Raw genomic sequence first — 18,932 nt, forward strand, 5'->3', positions numbered from 1 at the left:
CCTCCCCCTTGGTTTGAAGGGGTAAGGGTGTCCCAATTCTCATTTTGGTTAAGGGTAGGGCGAAGACAAAAGGCTACGTAGCCCTTGAAACGAAGCGAAAACGTAGCTTGAAACGAAGCTATCCAAGGACCACACTTCAAAGGGAGGGCTTCGAGGAAAATCCGGCCAAAAATGCATTTTTACTAGTTGTTATCATTCGGACTCATGATGTAAAGTTGACTGTATAGTTCAGCTCGAAGTCATACAGGACAATGCGAAAATCTCTGAGCTCGATATAAAACATGACATAACGGTAAAATAACCGTTGAACTATAAGGATACAAGATTTTAGCGCTCTGTCTAGTGGGCCACACGAAATCGCCAAATAGAACAAAACAGCAGAGCGATGGCTCAAGCGAAGGACACGATCACAAATGTAGTAATTTTCAGCACTTAATTACGGGCAGACTTGTGTAATAATAATATTTTCGAGCGGTTTTTAATTGTGAAGTTTAGTTTTGGAATCACTAGTCAAGTTGTGTTTGATTCACTAGTCAAGTTTGTTTTGAATCACTAGAAAGCCGATGCTAATGTGTTCCGCTATCGCTATTTGTTGAGATTGATATCCGATAACCCTTGACATGACATGTTAGGTTTCAAGTAACATTTGTGTGCAGTGGATATGCTTACTACTACTATTCCTTGGTTGATTATACCGGCGCACTGCTTTGATATCGGTAAAGCTGCCACCTAGGCTACGTCGCTCGCCTGTCAACTGAAGATTTCCTTTCTACCTTTACCTCAGGGACACACAGGAGACCAGACGGCTCATTAATTTCAGGGGGACCATGGACAATGAGTTCCTAAATCGAAAATGATCGCCAGGAAACAGTGCGAGTGAGTCTTACGTTGTTCAAACTTTTCATTCTTGCGTCTGTTTTCTACTTTGGTATTTCTGTGTTGAGGCTTCAATAGCCCAACTGAATGTCTGGTCATTATACCAATTGCCTAATGAATGTATCAACCAAACGAGACCATTGTTGTTTGTGTAATTTAGTATTTGGTGTGTGTGTGTGTGTGTGGTGTGTGTTGTGTGTGTGTGTGTGGTGTGTGTGGTGGTGTGTGTGGTGTGTGTGTGTGTGTGGTGTGTGTGTAGCCGAGCTAAATTTAATTTGATTTGTTTTATTTTTTTTCATTGTTCATACCTGTTTTATTGTGCGTAGACAATTTCATTGAACTGTTTGAAGGGTGGACTTTTTAACTCGTAACTAGCTTGAGGCCGGTGGTAGCTTAGTTTTTTCCCTGCCCTTGATAGTTCAAATGCAGTTGTGTGATCCGGTATGTGTGGTCAAGTGTTTGCTCCTTTGTTTTGTAGATGATGGGAGAGTGATATCCCGGATTGTGTGTGACGCCCGTGGTTGTTTTGGTCTCCTTTTGAAAGAACTACAGCCTCCATTACTCGACTCCTTGTCTTCATCATCCCGAAGGCCCGCTCTATCACAGAACGCGCCTTGGATTGGTGGTAATTAAAGCGCTGCTGCACCCACCCAATCACCGGCTCTTTATAGGGAGTCACAGACATACGGGCGTCTGGAGCAGGGGTACCCACCATCACCTAAGAGCATGTACCCAGCGGTGGATACCTGGCAGTCAAATAAAAAGAACTGTTTTCATTAACCCGTGTCCTTTATGTTTCTTGGACGGAATGGTAACTGATAATTTCGTTGCTCTGTAACATGTGCAATGACAACAAATAAAATCCTATCCTATCCTATCCTATGGCAATGTTGTGATATGTTGAGGGGAGTGTCTTATGTCTGCATTTATTTGAAAGAGCATATGCACAGAAAAAGCAGACGGACGGAGTTACAATGGAGATCCTGCGAGTTTTTAAAGCCATGTGACGTGTCACATCACATAGGGAAGTTAACACCAGCATTTCTGACGTTTTTATCCACTAATTCATTATGTTATGTGGCAACGCAACTGAACGTATGCTTGATCTGAAACATGCCTACTCGTGGCCTCGTGTTGACATAGCAGTCAGCTGTCCGCAGTCAGCGACGATGAAGCCACGTAACGGAGGGGCGTCCCATTTCTTAGGGAATGTTTTACCCCTCTGTATTGAGGGGCAAGGGGAAGGGGGAGAAGGGAAGGGGTAAGGGGGAGGGGTAAGGGGAAGGGGTAAGGGGGAGGGTAAGGGGAAGGGGTAAGGGCTAGAAATGGATTGGGCCTCATCCTCCTCCCCCTCCACCCTTCACACCCTCTCAGCCTTCTTTTCCTCCACCCTTCACCCCCTCTCAGCCACCTCCCACCCTTCACCTCTTCTCAGCCTCCTCCACCCTTCACCCCCTCTCAGCCTTCTCCTCCCCCTCCACCCTTCCCCCCTCCTCAGCCTTCTCCCCCTCCACCCTTCACCCCCTCTCAGCCTCCTCCCCCCTCCAACCTTCACCCCCCTCAGCCTTCTTTTCCTCCACCCTTCACCCCCTCTCAGCCACCTCCAACCTTCACCCTCTCTCAGCCTCCTCCAACCTTCACCCCCCATCTCAGCCTCCTCCCCCTCCAACCTTCACCCCCTCTCAGCCTCCTCCCCCTCCACCCTTCAACCCCCTCTCAGCCTCCTCCCCCTCCAACCTTCACCCCCTCTCAGCCTCCTCCCCCCTCCAACCTCATCTTCACCCCCTCTCAGCCTCCTCCCCCTCCACCCTTCACCCCCTCTCAGCCTCCTCCCCCTCCACCCTTCACCCCCTCTCAGCCTCCTCCCCCTCCACCCTTCACCCCCCTCTCAGCAGCCGTTCTACCCCTCAACCCTTCAACCCCTCTCAGCTCCTCCCCCTCTATCCTTCACCCTTCTCAGCCTCTCCCCCTCCACCCTTCAACCCCTCTCAGCCTCTCTCCCACTAGTGAAGGTTTGATTCACTCTCTTCTTCATGTCCAATAACCTAGCTATAACAAATGCACACACACAAAAAAAAAAAATGAAATTGAATATTTTCAAGATGCTTGAAATGTTTTAAAGCTATACTGTACGCTGTGAGAGAGCTAGCATGATTTGAAATTAGCTTCTCTTCGAGTTCCGTTAACTCCTCCCCCACCCTTCAGGACTCCCTGCCCCCACCCCTCGACACAGAGCCGTGCACGAGCGCTAATGCTGCTCACGGCTTACTTCAACGGCAACCATTGCGTCACTTTTCAGGCCATTCAACTCCCTCAGCTGTCACCATCGCTGAAAAGCGAATCCAATATTTTTTTCTCGTTTTTTCCTCGAGCATTCTCAAAACTTTTTTTTGTTGCTGCCTTTTCATTTTCTGTCTTTCTTTTTCTTTGCCTTTTAAAAGGATGAACCGGGGGCAAGTAACGGTGGCAGTGGTAACTTCTGTTTTTTTTCTTTCCATCGTGTTAACGGTTGTAGGCTCACTAGGTCTAGTCCACTGTCATGAACTACTATGACAACAACGCTTTCCTTTGCCCTCCGTGAAACGCGCTCAGGCCGGCTCAGGCTCAAACACAGAGGGGGAGAGAACGCGCAGGCTTGTGATTGGTTCTTTAGATTCGGGTGCGTGTCTCCGATTGTAAGCATTTTAACAGGTTTATAGCAGATACAGAATTCGTTTTTTTTTTCGCTTCTTTTCATTGCCCATAAGTTATTTATTGCTGTCAGGATGTAAAAACCAATTTCACAACAACATATTAAAAAGTGCATATCACTGGAATCGTACAATATGCCTTTAATATTCATGTATGTATATGTATATATATATATATATATATATATAAATTAGTATGTCCTGTAAGTAAGAGCAAAGAAACCTTTGCAAGTAAAACGGCAAAACGTTGTAAAAACACAAGTTCAACCTGCACATGTGGTTAGTTTTCCGCGTGCACATTCACCATAAGTTGGATTGACATGTATAACATAGTATAGTATTATTTTAAACCGTTTAACCGGTAGAAGTCAACTACCCAAAAATGAAATTGTTAGAGCTGCTGCTTTAGAACTCTTAATACTTGGGTGTCTAATTTGTTTTGTACTTTTTTCTTTTTTTTCTTTAGAATGCCGCAAACACAGGACACAGAAGGTGTTCCTCTATGTAGGATTTGAGAAAAGAGTTGCAAATGCAAGTATGTTCTCGCTTTCTTCCTCTGGGTTGTTTTTCATTCTACACACAGTGTTATCTGAGGAGTATATAAGAAAACGCAAATTGTAGTCCTTTGATGTTTCAAAACACAAAAAATAATTGTGCAGTGAAGGGCTGTCCCCGACTAAGAATTAACTAGTCGATCTAATTCGTCATGTCTTTCCTATCGTCAACTGTGTTTCAAATCATGACATTTTTTTTATCACTCAATCAAGCCTCTGCTCATGATCAACGGTAATACTTCTGATAAAGCACTGGCTGTCCAATTGTTTTATATGGAGAGGGCAGCCTTCAGTAGGCTTTCAGGCTGAAAGGATAATGAGGCAGCCCAACAATCAGTTGATTCTTTCAGTTTCCCCAATATTAATTTTACATTGGGGCTGCCCCTCTGTGATTTTTGCACCCAAGCTGATTGATTGGATTGGTTTGTAAGAGAAAATAGGAGAGGAGCAGTGCAGAGTGCTATTTTATCTATGTGCGCTGTAGTCGCCTCTACATATTTACACGATACAACACACCTAAAAGGCAAAGATACGACAAAATAGATGAGTCGTCACCAGCACTTGCAACATGTAAGCTACAGCTGTTGATTACACTTCCATTAAATGCTAGTGAACCTCTCTAAAATAAAGTCACTGAAATGGTGAACATAAGCATAAGCAGAGTGCAGGGCTTGCCTAGCTGTAGTTTTAGCTCTAAATAGATATCACTAGGCTGGATGTAAGCCAACTGTGATGGCTTATCTGATTGTTTTTTTTTTACTTGTGTGTGTCGCAGAACACAAACACTCTCATGATAATCTATGCAGCTGTCTAACCAACACCATCGGGCGTGTTTTTTCAGCTTTGCTCTCACGGGTGGTTTTGGAAATGGATGAATTATAAAATACATTAAGCAATTTCATACTACAGATATATTTACAAATGCTTCTTTCCCTCATAACTACTGCATGTTATTTCTTAATTAGAATTTGTTCTAATGTCATTCCTTTTAGGGAAGAGCAGAAGTGAAAGTGAGTGGCAATCATGCACGAAATGGTAAGTTCTTCCTAAATTACACAAACAACTTAAGTTGCAAATGTCTGAATCAAGCTCATCCGTTAAAGGGGACTAAAGGCGCGTTCACTCTCCTGGTGATAACTAGACGGCTCGCCAATTGATGACGCTCACAGCTTACGCGTGTTTCCCGACAGCGACAGTTCATGTGCACTTGGGAAACAGCCGGTTGGGAATCTAAAAGTTCTTCACAGAAGGGTTTTTTATCCGATAAGAAACAGTCAGAACTGAACAGAAAGGAGGATCAGTTTCAAGTTTGCATGCCTTTATTTCCTTGATGTCTATCACCTACTATCCTTTTGCTTTTATTTATGAGAAGCACATACAGTATTGCCACTGTATGGAACACCTCCCTTATCCTAGAGCTGGTTTACCAGTACACAACGTTTAAAACTGAGCAAATTCATGCCAACAGACGTTAACAACGTCAATCAATAGTAAAGTATTGGATATGAAGGTTGATTCTTTTATATTGATAAACGTTCAAGTTCCGCCATTTTTATGCGCGTCACTTATCAACCATATGTCCCCACTGGGCAACTCTGTTAAGAAAACTTGGCCCAGTGATTTGAACACACCAATATCATACCACCAGGTGTGAGTGTTGATTAGCCATTACAATCATTTTTCGAAAATGTGACGCTTCTGACATCACAGGTGGCGTGTCCACCTAGATGTGGTGCTGGATAGATCAGTCTACCAGCCTACCAAGTGGACTGTAGCAAACGTTTGCTCATCTATCTGTCACACAGCTAGGTGGACACGCCCACCTGTTATGTCAGAAGACGCAGATTTTCAAAACGGCTTGTAACGGCTAATCACACTCACACCGGTGGTATGATATGTCCCCTTTAAACTTTCATTCCTGTAAATGTGTTTGCTCTTTCATTTCTGGCAGTGGCAAGGCCTGGAAGGACACGTGGGAGCCAGCTGAGCAGTATCAACAGAAATAAAGTCCTGTTTAGTTCTGACCTGTATATGTTACAATATGGTTATAGGTTAATTCTGCGTTGGAATAACACACACACACACACACACACACACACACACACACACACACACACACACACCCACACACACACACACACACAACACACACACACACACACACACATACACACACACACACACACACACACACACAAACAAAATAATGTTCAATAAAATATGTTTTATGGTATGTTTGTTGTCTTTTTAAATAATTTTTTTAGGATTTTTTCTTTGATAATGGCGGACAGAGTTTTTATTCTTGGTGGAAAAATATGATATTGTATGCCAGAGGAAAGGGAGAACGTAGGCACCGTAATAAGAACCGTTTTAATCCAGAAAACAAAGCAGAACAGTGGGTCTGTTCGAAACCACCTACTTGCTTCCTACTCTTACTAACTATGACGTCAAATTGAGTAAGTAGAACGAGTAAGCGAGTTTTAGGTAGCGAGTAGTATCCGAAATGTCTTCTACTTCCGGAAAGATTTTGTGTATATATATACGGCACCTTCTCACGAGCATGTGGCGCCTGCAGCCAGAGGGGGCGCCAAAATACCTATTCCCCACACAATGTTATGTCGTACTTCATTGATAACCGCTACGCAGCGCTTTTTTTTTTAATACTGCTCGTGGCGCCCCCCATGTGATTTGCCGCCCCCCACAAATATGCCGCCCCTGGCGGCTGCCCGGTTCGCCCGTGCCTAAAACCGCCACTGGACGTACTCTAACCGCCCCAGAAGGCACTGCGTCTATTCAAAAGAACATTGGAAGCAATGACGCTAAACGGGGAGCCGCAGCAGCAGAGCCACAGCTATATATTCTGTATTAACTGGCAATCTAGCATTAGGACAAAGAAGAGGAAACGCGGGAAAATCTGACAATAGACAAGAAAAATATAAAATAATTAATCATAATTAATAATTGTTTAATAATTGTTTTTAACATATCACCGCAAATCCTTAGTTGAAGATGTACTGTGAGTTAAATGTGACGTTTATATATTTATTTATAATATTTATTAACGGCGCCCGGCCTGTAGGTTATTGACACGTCATTTGACACGTAATTTGATTCACGTCATCTGAGGTCGTTAAGTAAGAACGGTCTTCCGAACGTCGATTACTCAAATGGATTACTCAATCATTATTTAAGGATTCGAGTAGTAAGCCAAGTATTGAGTCGGTAGTAAGTAGTAATAGTAAGTCATTTCTAACAGACCCAATCACTCTCGGTACATGGCTAGAAGAACAAGTGCAAACCGATAAACCTTCCCTCTAGAACCCCGTGACCACACATTCTCACTCCGAGCGCGTCTCGGAGTGACGCGTTTTTGACGAACGTCCAGTGATTTGGCTTCAGCTTCTTACGCATTGAAAATATCGCAAATACGAATTCGTTCTCAGCCTATGTTTTGACATTTATTTACCGTGTTAATATGGCAGAATAAAGAAAAAATTCATGCATTATCATTCAACTTGAACATGTGTTTTTACAGTATTGAGTGGTGGAGGGATGACGTGTGTTGGCCAACCCGGAAGTGAGCGTCGCCCGGGGATCCCTTGACAAAAAGCCAACAGGTTTTTCCATTGGATTTTGGATGATTGCAGACAATTTTGCATATTTGAAGCACCTCCTCAAAACTAGAAAAATAAATAATAAATACATAAGAATAACGGTGCTCAAAATATTGAAATGTAAACCAATGCATTCTGAGTGGGAGTGTTTCTTCTCCGATTTTCCCATGCTACACAGAACGAAATGTAAACCCATGCAAATAAAGGCTCCATGGTCATAATAATTTAATTATAATTAATCTCCTGAGTGTGTAAGGTATGTATTCTATTTTTTTCCAATGGGGCTGGCGTTCACGTCACTTAATTGTCATGGTTGCTATGGTGGTTGCTCGACCCCTCCCCCCCTGCACCTGGACTGCTGCTGCCTGACACAACAGCGGCCTCTTAAATAGCTGTAATCAATTCATTAGTCAATCAGAAGTATGTAAATATCTTCCCGGTGGTGTAAGAGGGCGAACAAGGTGTCCTTCAACATCTACGCTTCCAGGCGATTGCAACTGTGACACACAGAGCATATTTGAACATGTTTAATGGTAGTAATTAGCTGTCGAAATTGGAGGCCTTAATCAATAATGAGCAGCTATTGATTTGCTTCCCGATAGAAATTTGTGGACAAATTACATGTTATTTAGCATCTAACACTTTGAGCTGAGTCCCAATGACACCAAGCATAACACTCTAGCAAATGGTACATGTATTTGACATGGGTAGACAGTATGGTCTAGGACATGATCTCGGTGTGGGCAAGAGGTGAGCTTGATCTCATTGGACTCAGCTCACCCTGTAGATGCTAAATAACATGTAATTTGTCAAAAATCTCCATCGGGAAGCAAATCTATAGCTGGGTCATTATTGATAAAGGCCCTCCAAAATCGACAGGTAAATTACTACCCCGAAACATATTCAAATATGATCATGTGTGGCACTGTTGCAATCGCCTCGAAACGTAGATGTCAAAGCACACCTTGTTTGCCACCGTTACGCCACTGATATTTCATAGGCTACTTCTAATGGATTGATTCATATTTTAGGTTCTCGGAGTGAGACTTTAAGCGGCTGCACAGAAGTGTTGAGTCGAAAGATGATATCAACACATTTATAGAACATTCCCATTCACATTATGAGTCTTCGTCATAACTATCCAATCAAACATCCTTCACATTCACCGAGCGAAGATTATGAAAGTCCTGCCCTCGGTCGGACCCCGAGGGCAGGCCCCCCCTTCGTGCACTCGGGGTCCGACTGGGCCAAGTTTCGGTGGGGAGGTCCCAGTTAGCCCCTAGAAATTCCGCCCTCTGGCTCCGACGGGCCAAGTTTCAGTGCGGGGCTCCCAGTTAGGCCATAGAATTCGTGCCCTCGGGGTCCGACCGGTGCCAAGTATCGGTGCGGGGGTCTCTGTTGGGCCATAGAATTCCTGCCCTCGGGGTACGACCGGGCCAAGTTTCGGTGTGGGGGTCCCAGGTAGGCCCTAGAATAAGTTATTCAAATTTCAGGGGGGTAGGAGCTTCTTATCTCAAAAACTTTTTTTCCACCACATTCTTAACTACTAACTCTTGCAGGCGACACTTCTGAGGGGCTTTGTCCAAATGACAGTCCATTTGGGGGAAAAAAAAAAATTCTCTAAGGGCTAGCACTCCAAATCTCTGATAAGTCATTCTTGGGACACCGGGAAATGTCTGTAAACATTTAGCATTCTTAGCTATCTCGAAAGGCCGGAAAGGGGCGTGACCTCCAACAGTATGGCAAATGTACATAAGACAGAGGTTCCTTTATAGTCCCCATTTTTGTGGGATGGAGGTGTACATTTGTGGCTTAAGGCGTGTGACACAGCTGGCCTGTGGCCACGATCTAGAAGTCTGGGGTCAAAAGGGTCAAAAGGAGCCGGCACCTACGCCGCTTATGAGATAACAAAAAGTTAATGTGTATTTCTCTCGTAACTTTTTGTCATTATTAAGAGAGGCCTGATTCTCAGGCATGCATGTTGGATCACTACGGTGTAGGTCTGGGAGAACTTCAGGCCAAAATCTTGCAAGCGAGCCGCTGGGTGAGGTGCAACGAGATGAAGCACTTGCTGAGTCATTCCCTGCAGGGCTGGAGCCACAGGTTGAAGCGTATGCGTCCTTTGTGACCCCCTTTGATATATAAGAGACCCTAAGGTATAGCTTACTTGAAAATGTTCTCGTCTCAGTCACCTATTCCATCATTTCCTTTAGTGCTTCGGCCTCCTAATTGAATGAGCCTCTTTCATATGATACCACCACCACTGGGAAGTGGCAACAATTATCCAAATCCATATGGGGAAGGGTGGGGGGGGGGGGGGTACTTGTGGACAGTAGGGGTGCACAATAGACGTAATTAGGAAGCAAACTCAGGGGATGGAATGACCTCTCACAATGTTTAATTTAATAAATTGTTTCAAATAACCCTGCCTCGTTAAATTGATGAGTTTGGTGTTTTGCTTTCAAAAATACTAGGTTACAGAAGAAGTCTAAACTGCAGGAAATAAAAACATCCTAGGTGCCTTTAAGGATACCTTTGAATATCTGTCTATTTTTAACCATCAGACCCTAGTTTACGACAAAAACAACACAATTGACGGCAGCTCCTTTGCCGCGTGGCCTTTTAGGAGCCATATAAGGATTAGAGGGAGCAACCACCATAGCAACATGACAGTCAAGTGACGTGGAAGCAGCCCTTTTAAAAATATTAGAATACCACCCTACACACTAAGGAGATTAATTATATTTAAATGATTATGACCATGGAGCCTTTATTTGCATGGGTTTACATTTCGTTCTGTGTAGCATGGAAAAATCGGAGAAACACTCCCATTCAGAATGCATTGGTTTACATTTCGTCCTTTGGACGATTTATTTATTTATTTTCAGTTTTTTGAGAAAGGTGCTTCAAAAATGCCAAATTTCTGCAATAATCCAAAATCCAATGGAAAACCCGTTGGTATGTTGTCAAGGGAACCCAGGGCTACGCTCACTTTCGGGTTGGCCAACACACGTCATCCCTCCGCCATGTACTACTGTAAAAACACATGTTCAAGTTGAATGATGCATGAATTTATTCTTTATTCTGCCGTAGTATTTATTGAAAGGGGGGGGGGCATACAAGTCTTTTGGCCAAGGATCCACATCTGTGTGTAGGCTGTAGGCTATGTGTGTTCACTGCACAACCCCGCCCATACTCTCCGTTTTAAAACAACCCGTGAAGATTGCAACCCTGCATCACGTCACCTTCCCCGTACTGGCAGCGATGGGAAGTTTCCAAATAATTATAATTTATGTATTGTATATAACCAGTTATATACAATACATATACATATACATTTATGCTTTTTATAAAAATAACTTTGTTTGTGCCTTCTTCAGGCGCCTCCACAGAGCTACGCGCGGCTCCTGTAGATATAACACGCTATTTTTATGTTGAAATGCAACGTAATCCAGTGTTCACGAAAACGTACACTGTCAACGAAAACATTTGGCGACTGGGTTGCCCAGATGCACAAAGTGAGATAAATATTAAATTATTAGGGGTCCAAGCCAACAGGTTGGATCCCTATTGTTTTTGTAGTGTTTTGTTTTGATTATAATTATAATTATTATATCATCATCGTCATTGTTATGATTTGTTTTACCTTACGTTACCAACACCGGAGCTGAATAAAATTATGCAAGATCAAAGTAACCTAAGATAGGTGGCTCTGATGGTCTGCGTTGTTGTTTTTTTAGATCATGTCAAACAAATCAATGTTTTAAAGGTAATCTTTTTGTCTCATAACATTTCAATATGCAGCCCACTTTGTAGTCATGAACAAGACATAAGTAAAAGGCCTTTGTCCAAAAATGCATGACATATGCGTCTTAGAGTACCATATTAAGCGCTATATAAATTTCATTTATTATTATTATTATTATATGGTTTGTGATTGACCTATGGACGACACTATAGTAAAGTAGCCTACAGTATGGTATGTTTAAATGCAATGTTTTTGGTATACACTGTTACGGTGTGTGCCACGAGAACCTTACTTGAACACCTTCTACAAGTTAACCACATTCCATATTTTGCATATTTTATCAATACAATTGCCATCACTATTCCATTACTATACTTACAGTATGCATGTATGCATTACATCCAAGCAAAATATTGACTATTTGATGTTTGTGCCATGTGCCATAAATCTTTGTGCACCTCTATAAGTCAAAAACAGCCAGAGGATAAGGAGTTGTAAGCTTAATTTTCAGGATGTTGTCATATATACCTACACACAGCAAACACGAGTTCAACATCTATTTTATTATTGAACACAACATCCCAACCATTTTCACTTCCTGTTCACTCCAGATCCTCAAGGTCAGAGCCAGAGTCACTGTCGGAATACACATCTGAAAAGATTGGAAGGACGTTCTCCGCTCCAGTCAAAACTTTGAGGTAGCATTGTCTCGCCAAAGCCATCATTTCCAGGACACGATGCAGCTTCTGTTTGGCGATGCTCTGCAGACCTTTCATTCCTTCCACAGTCAAAGCCCACTGTGAATCTTGAACATAAAACCAAGCCAGCATTAGTGACTTTTTTCATCAGTCATTGATGTGTACATTCATGTGATGTAAAATCTAAAATAATACCTTGCATTGTTGTGCTACAAATCAGCTCTTTTAAGGAATCCCCACGAAGTGTTAAGGACCTCCAGTGGCGGTTCATCTCTAACAAAAGGATCTTTTTTTCTTCCCGTAGTCTCCGTTCCGCCATGACAACCGTCAAAAACTCTCCTCTTCGTCCTGAGGTCGACAGAGTCTGTGAAGCATTTATGAAAAGACTTTCATTCATATGTATGAACGATCAAATAAATCTAATATAATCCATAAAAAGTGTGCCACATTTGCTGGAACTATTAAACAGCTGTTGTCCCTACCATTGCCAGGTAGCTGCCATGGCCAAGCTGTCTCTTCAGACAGAATGGTTTCAAAGCACAGAGTTTCTGTGCTCGGAACCATTCCGTTGTACTGCTGAACAGCAGCAGTCAAGATCCCTTTCTCCTCCCTGATCTTCCGGCGTGTCCTTGCGCGACCTTTGTTTGAGTCCTGTTCTTTGTAAAGTCGCTGGGAGAAGAAGAAGTGAAGAAGGTGGAGGCAGAACATGGCAAACAGAGATCCAAGGAGTCATGGAAGGTCATAAACGAGATGAGTGGGCGCAAGAAGACGAGAGAGGGACAGCTAGCAGGCTGCAGCCCAGAGGAGAGAGTGACCTCCTGGTTCACCCATTTCCGGGATCTCCTAGGCACCCACCCAACAGTGGACGGAGCTGAGGAAGAGATACCTGCAGTCCTCACAAACCTCAACATTGACGATGGCCCCTTTACAGCTACGGAGTTTGCCACAGTGAAGTCCACCCTGAAGCAAGGAAAAAGTGCTGGGCCGGACGGTATCCCCCCAGAGGTCCCTAAACACTGCGATCTCGATAACATCATACTGGAGATCTGCAACCAGGCTCTGATAGAAAACATCAAACCCGATATATGGTCCCTCTCTAATATCATCCCGGTGCCCAAGTCTGGAGATCTGGCTAAGCCGGACAATTATCGTGGCATTAGCCTGACCTGTGTCATAGCGAAGATGTACAACCGCATGATACTAAACCGGATTAGGGACGCCATTGATCCACACCTGAGGGACAACCAAAATGGCTTCAGAAAGGGAAGGACCACCGTAGGCCAGATCCTGGCCTTAAGGAGAATCATTGAGGAAGTGAAGAGGAACAACTTGACAGCGGTGCTATGTTTCATTGACTTCAAAAAAGCATTTGACTCAATAAACAGAAGCATGATGCTGAAAATCCTTAAAGCTTACGGGGTCCCCCCGAATCTACTCCGGGCCACAGAGGCTATGTACAAGGGCACAAGAGCCAAGGTGGTAACCCCAGATGGCATCAGCGAGGAGTTCGACATCCTGGCAGGGGTGCAGCAGGGGGACACTCTTGCCCCCTTCCTCTTTATCATAGCCCTTGACTACGCGCTCAGGAAAGCCATCAACGGGCGGGAGCAGGAGCTGGGCTTCACAATCACACCAAGGAAGTCTAGAAGAAGCCCTGCTGTAGCCCTGGCAGACCTAGACTATGCAGATGACATCTGCCTGGTGTCTGACCGCGTGGAGCAGGCACAGGAACTCCTGAACAGAGTAGAGGTGGAATGTGCTAAGGTTGGCCTCAGACTGAACATAAAGAAGACTAAGGTAATCACCTACAACATCTGCACAGACCATCTGCCGATTACAACATCAGAGGGCAGCTCTTTGCAAGAGGTCAATGACTTCAAGTACCTGGGTTCCTGGGTAAACTCCACAGAACAAGACCTTAAGATCAGGAAGGCAATGGCGTGGAGGGCCCTGAATGTTATGTCAAGCGTGTGGCGCTCAAATCTTCCCCGTCGCATAAAGCTGAGCCTATTTCATGCCACTGTGGAGTCCGTCCTCCTGTATGGCTGCGAAAGCTGGACCCTGACGCCCACCCTGCAGAAGTCCTTGGATGGGTGCTACACCAGGATGCTACGAGCAGTGCTGAATGTAGACCAGAATGCCCACATTACCAACAAGGATCTGTATGGGCGGCTGCCGAGGCTCAACCAGAAGGTAGCATCCAGGAGGATGAAGCTGGCCGGCCACTGCCACAGACATCGGGAGCTCCCGGCCAGCAGGCTGGTCCTGTGGAACCAACGCGCGGGGCATCGATCGCGAGGACGTTCCGCGCTAACGTACGTGGACGTGCTTAAGAAAGATGCGGGAGCTGAAAGTTCTTCGGAGCTGGCCGGGTGTATGGAGAACCGAGAGGATTGGAGACTCCGATGGAAGCTCGTCTGAGGACGACCGAGAGAGAGAGGGAGCGTCTTTTTACACTCACAACCAGCGTCTCTATCTTCCTGGCCAAGGAAGCAGCAGCGTCAGTTGTGCTGCTGGTTGTTGCTGTAGAGAGGAGAAGGGTTGTGTTACACTTTGAGTAACTTAGGGTGCACTCACACGAGGCCATCTGGCCGTTTTCACACCTAACCATGCTCAACTGGCCCCATTGTTCTCTGGCCTGCACTCACACTAGGCCATCTGGCCGTGGCCGTCGCAACTGTGGCCTTGCCACTGTAGGCTCTTGTACATACGTCATCATGTCGTAACACGTCATCACCAAGCGTCCGCTGCATGGACCATAATAAAGTCTGCCGCCAGTCAGAGTTTTAACAACAATGGACAACAACACACAGAACACAGTTCGAGTACTTTTTCGACTTCTCTATGGGACCAACGTGAACCAACAGTTGAACCGCTTGACGCCATGTTTACCGTTTAATGGGAAAGAAGGCTTGTTGCCTTTATTATGTCCATGGTCGTCGCATGGACTATACGTCATCCAGCTCAGGTTGCGTAGCCGTGCGTGTGTGCGTATCGGCTCATTAGCATCTTTACCGTGGCGGCCCGTACCGTAGCAGCACACCTCTCCCAAGTGGCCAAGTTGGCCTGGCCAGACTGGCCACACTCACACTGGCAGATTTGGCACGGTTAGGTGTGAAAACGGCCACGGCCACGGCCAGATGGCCTAGTGTGAGTGCACCCTTATGTAACACTGCGATTTGATACAAATTATTTAAATCCTCCAATACCCTGTCTGTAACGAAACCCAACAGAAAACACATTTTACTATTAACCCATGAATTAAGCATTTCAAAATTTGCTAAAACTCTGATGTAGAGTATCAGATTATATCTTGAACGCTCTCAAACTAGTTAGTGAAGAATGTTATAAGACGTGTAATCACTAATTCTGAGACTAAGAAAAAAACACAAATGACTGATTAAGACATAAATGTTCGTTATAAACTCTGAAAAACAACAACTAATAATTTACTCACTTTCTGCCCAATCCTTCACATCCCTGACCCAGTCCTCGAATTGCCCATCAGTCGCTGCCAACTCGGCCTTCATCGACTCCACTTCCATTGTCTTCATGTCGAGAGCTTTTGTGGTCTACAAAACAATCAGAGACATTGGAATAATTAAGTAAAAATTAAACTCATAACTACCAAAAATAGCTTAAAAAATATATACATACTTTTAAATATCTGCGGGACAGGTAGGTGGCCAAGTTCTTCATCTTCTGCTCATTCCACCGCATGGCCATGAGTGTCAACATGTCGTTACGCCCTACAACAGAAAATATGATCTTATCACTATTTTGCCTATTTCCTAAACCAAAGTTTATACCTTGTCGCCAACTCACCTGCTTTTGACATGTGCTTTGTCGTAACTGCTATCCTATAGACGAAGGCATTCACTTGTTCCACCTCCTCCCCAAGTGTTAACCCAGACCCCTCCAGGAATGCTCCACTCCATTTGATCTGTTTAAAACATATTAAAAGACAAGGCATGTTATAATTTGATAATGTTGACGTGAAGGTTTTCACATAAAAAAATTCTGTCATATGTTGATGATAGCTTACTTCACATTTAAAATCATGGGCTTTTGCATGAAACACCGAGAGGAAGGGCTTCATTTCCAGCAGATGTTGAAACTCGGGGCAGCTTTTGATGATTTTCTGCAGGTATGGCCAGTACTTGCAGGCTACATCCATGCAAAAGAATGTAGGCCTACTACTGGCCAGTTTTTCCTGGAGAGGGGATAGGCAAAGATTTCTCCCCTGTACATGTTGAGGGCACAGAGGAGGACTCCATGACGACAAACAGCCAGCTCCAGTCCCTCCTCGTCCAGTTTGCTGGCTGATTTTTGGGACGTCTCTCGAGCCGCCGACCATTCCCCGCCACAAACACCTCTTCCGGAGACCTACAATATAACAATTGATTGATGAAAATGGTTTAGAAACTTACGGTTCATATCAATAATCTTTAATAGGTCAGCATTGTATTCTTGCATATATAAATATAATCTGCAATTACATGTTTTGTTGTGCTGTGAACATGGTTGACAAATCGTGTGACGTCTTCATCCTTTGCTATGAAGACGTCATTGAAAATGGCCTGCTCCTCAGATCTAAATAGAACAAAGGGACAGTTCATGATATCTTGAATTCTAAGGTTAATTTGTAGACATTAAGCGACTTATTTTTTGTTATTAGAAAAACACTGACATCATGAATATTTGATTGTACCTTGCTGCGTTTTTGAAGCGGTAATGCTTGCGGTTTCCATCCACAGAAACCGCAAGCATATCCGGGCTGCATGCTCGGCAGGTGAAGGGCTCCTCCTTGCAGAGGCTGTCCACCTCATATCTCACAGCCTCCCACTCGAAGAAGCTTTTCAAGAAGCTATCGCCTGAGATTTTCCCTGTCTATCACAAAAAGGACTTCTTGAACTAATGATATTTAAAAATTAAAATAGAAGGACACAGCATATCTATTCACAATATAAATTGGTCAAAAACAACAAATAACTTCAATACTCACACGCCCAAAGCGGACAGTTCGCTGATCGAGCATTTTTAAAAATGCCTGACAGGACAGTCCAGGTGCAGCCATTTTCAATTCTTCAAATGAGAAGAAAACATCTGTTTCATAGATTGTGGCAAAGTGAAGTGTAGCTGGCCAGTAGTCACACCTAAGAACTTCCTCAACTCCAGCAGTCCAAGTGGCTTTGCATGCACTGCAAGCCAACTCTGGCATGCTGAGCTCATGTCGTCCTTGAAAAAAACAAAAAACATTGTTATGTACATTTTCACACACTTAATTATCGAATTGTCTTTCTTAAGAGTATGTTGTGCATTTCTCAATACAAAACAAAACAATGTGATGTTCAGCACATCCATATGAGGCTGGGAGCTGGGCAGGACAAAAATACACATGCATCTAAAAACAAATATCATGGAAAACACCAAGCCTTGTTATGTTTTAATATAGATGAGTACACCAAGGTGATGAGGATCAAAAATGTAGTACCTCAAAATATTAGATTTCATAAGACCAGTCAGAAGAAGGAGTTATCATACAGAACTGTCAAAGTTATGTAACGTACTGTATGTATATTCTAAATTCATCACGTGTAATGAAACTGGAATCACAGAAAAGAAAACTATGACAAACTTTTTTTATAAACATTTAGTTGTTGCGTCGACATCACTGTCTAAATGCATTACTCAATACTCATGTTACGATATCATACAAAGCTATTACAAACCTTTGGGAGTTTGTGAGATGGGATAGATATTATTAAAAACAAACTTTTCAAAGAGGACAAATGTTCTTCACATTCTTACCATTCATTGTGATCACAGCCACAGATTTTCCTGGTTTGATCCTTAATGAGTCTGTTGGACAACCACAGATTTTTTCAGGGATCTCCACAGGTACATAACGCACTGAAAAAAGAAAATGTGGATTAATAATCATTTTTCTTGACTTGGTTATACACCATTGTAAAGTGACGGATATCTGACAAAAAATAGAATGAACTTTACGGTAGAAAATTAAGAAGACTTGAAGAATGTGAAGCACACTGCTGATAAGTATTAAAGTTAACACGAAAAAGCTAAATGTTCAGTCAAGCTAGAAAATATATTTTGTACACAAACCAGAACTTACCACAGGGGATAAGGGCCCTTTTCAACACATAAGTTGTTGGGGGCAATGGCTGGAAGAATCCCGAAGTACTGCCATCTATGTTGTGGAGGGGGTGTCTGGTGTGCATGCTGACATCACATTCGGCACAGAAGAAGGGGCGTGGACGGCAATCACGGCAACGGACAACAGCGGAATTGCTCGAACACTGTTGGCACATGTGGGCTTCCACATTTTCTCGTGCAACTGCAGTGTTAACCAGCTGTGGTCTTGCTGCCCTCCAGCTTTCTGAAAAGATCGTTTTTCTGGTGCTCCAGTTGGATGAAGCCACAAGAGGTCTTGGGGTTGGTGCTTCCATCTCATCTCCTGTGGCATCACACAAAGACAGCTGGAGGTCTTGTAAAAACCCCTCTGTTAAAATGGTTAAAAAAAAGAATCAAAACACTAATATTTGTTTATTTAACAGTGTACTGTATGTAGTGGCTGTTAAAGGCATAACATTTTTTCATAATTTTGATAATAAGAATTTCAAATACAAAGGATTGCATACACTGCAGATACAACCCAAAAAATATCTTAACACAATGCTTTGGGCAATTGGAAGCAACGTAAGGTATGTGATGGAAAATCCACATGTTGT

The 18,932-nt window shown here is 43.6% G+C and overlaps 1 protein-coding gene across 1 annotated transcript; it reads right to left on the minus strand.

The window, feature by feature from the left end:
- Positions 1–16,347: 16,347 nt before the first annotated feature.
- On the minus strand, positions 16,348–18,670 carry LOC130382700 (uncharacterized). The gene is made up of 6 exons (XM_056590579.1): positions 18,317–18,670; positions 17,992–18,093; positions 17,186–17,418; positions 16,892–17,070; positions 16,680–16,773; positions 16,348–16,566 (listed from the first exon to the last, which is right to left on the minus strand). Exons 1-6 carry the CDS (start codon positions 18,648–18,650, stop codon positions 16,348–16,350), a joined length of 1,161 nt encoding a protein of 386 aa, XP_056446554.1. The 5' UTR covers positions 18,651–18,670.
- Between the last annotated feature and the right edge of the window lie 262 nt (positions 18,671–18,932).

This window comes from Gadus chalcogrammus, chromosome 5 (assembly GCF_026213295.1).
Source record: "Gadus chalcogrammus isolate NIFS_2021 chromosome 5, NIFS_Gcha_1.0, whole genome shotgun sequence".
NCBI classification, from domain to species: Eukaryota; Metazoa; Chordata; class Actinopteri; order Gadiformes; family Gadidae; genus Gadus; species Gadus chalcogrammus.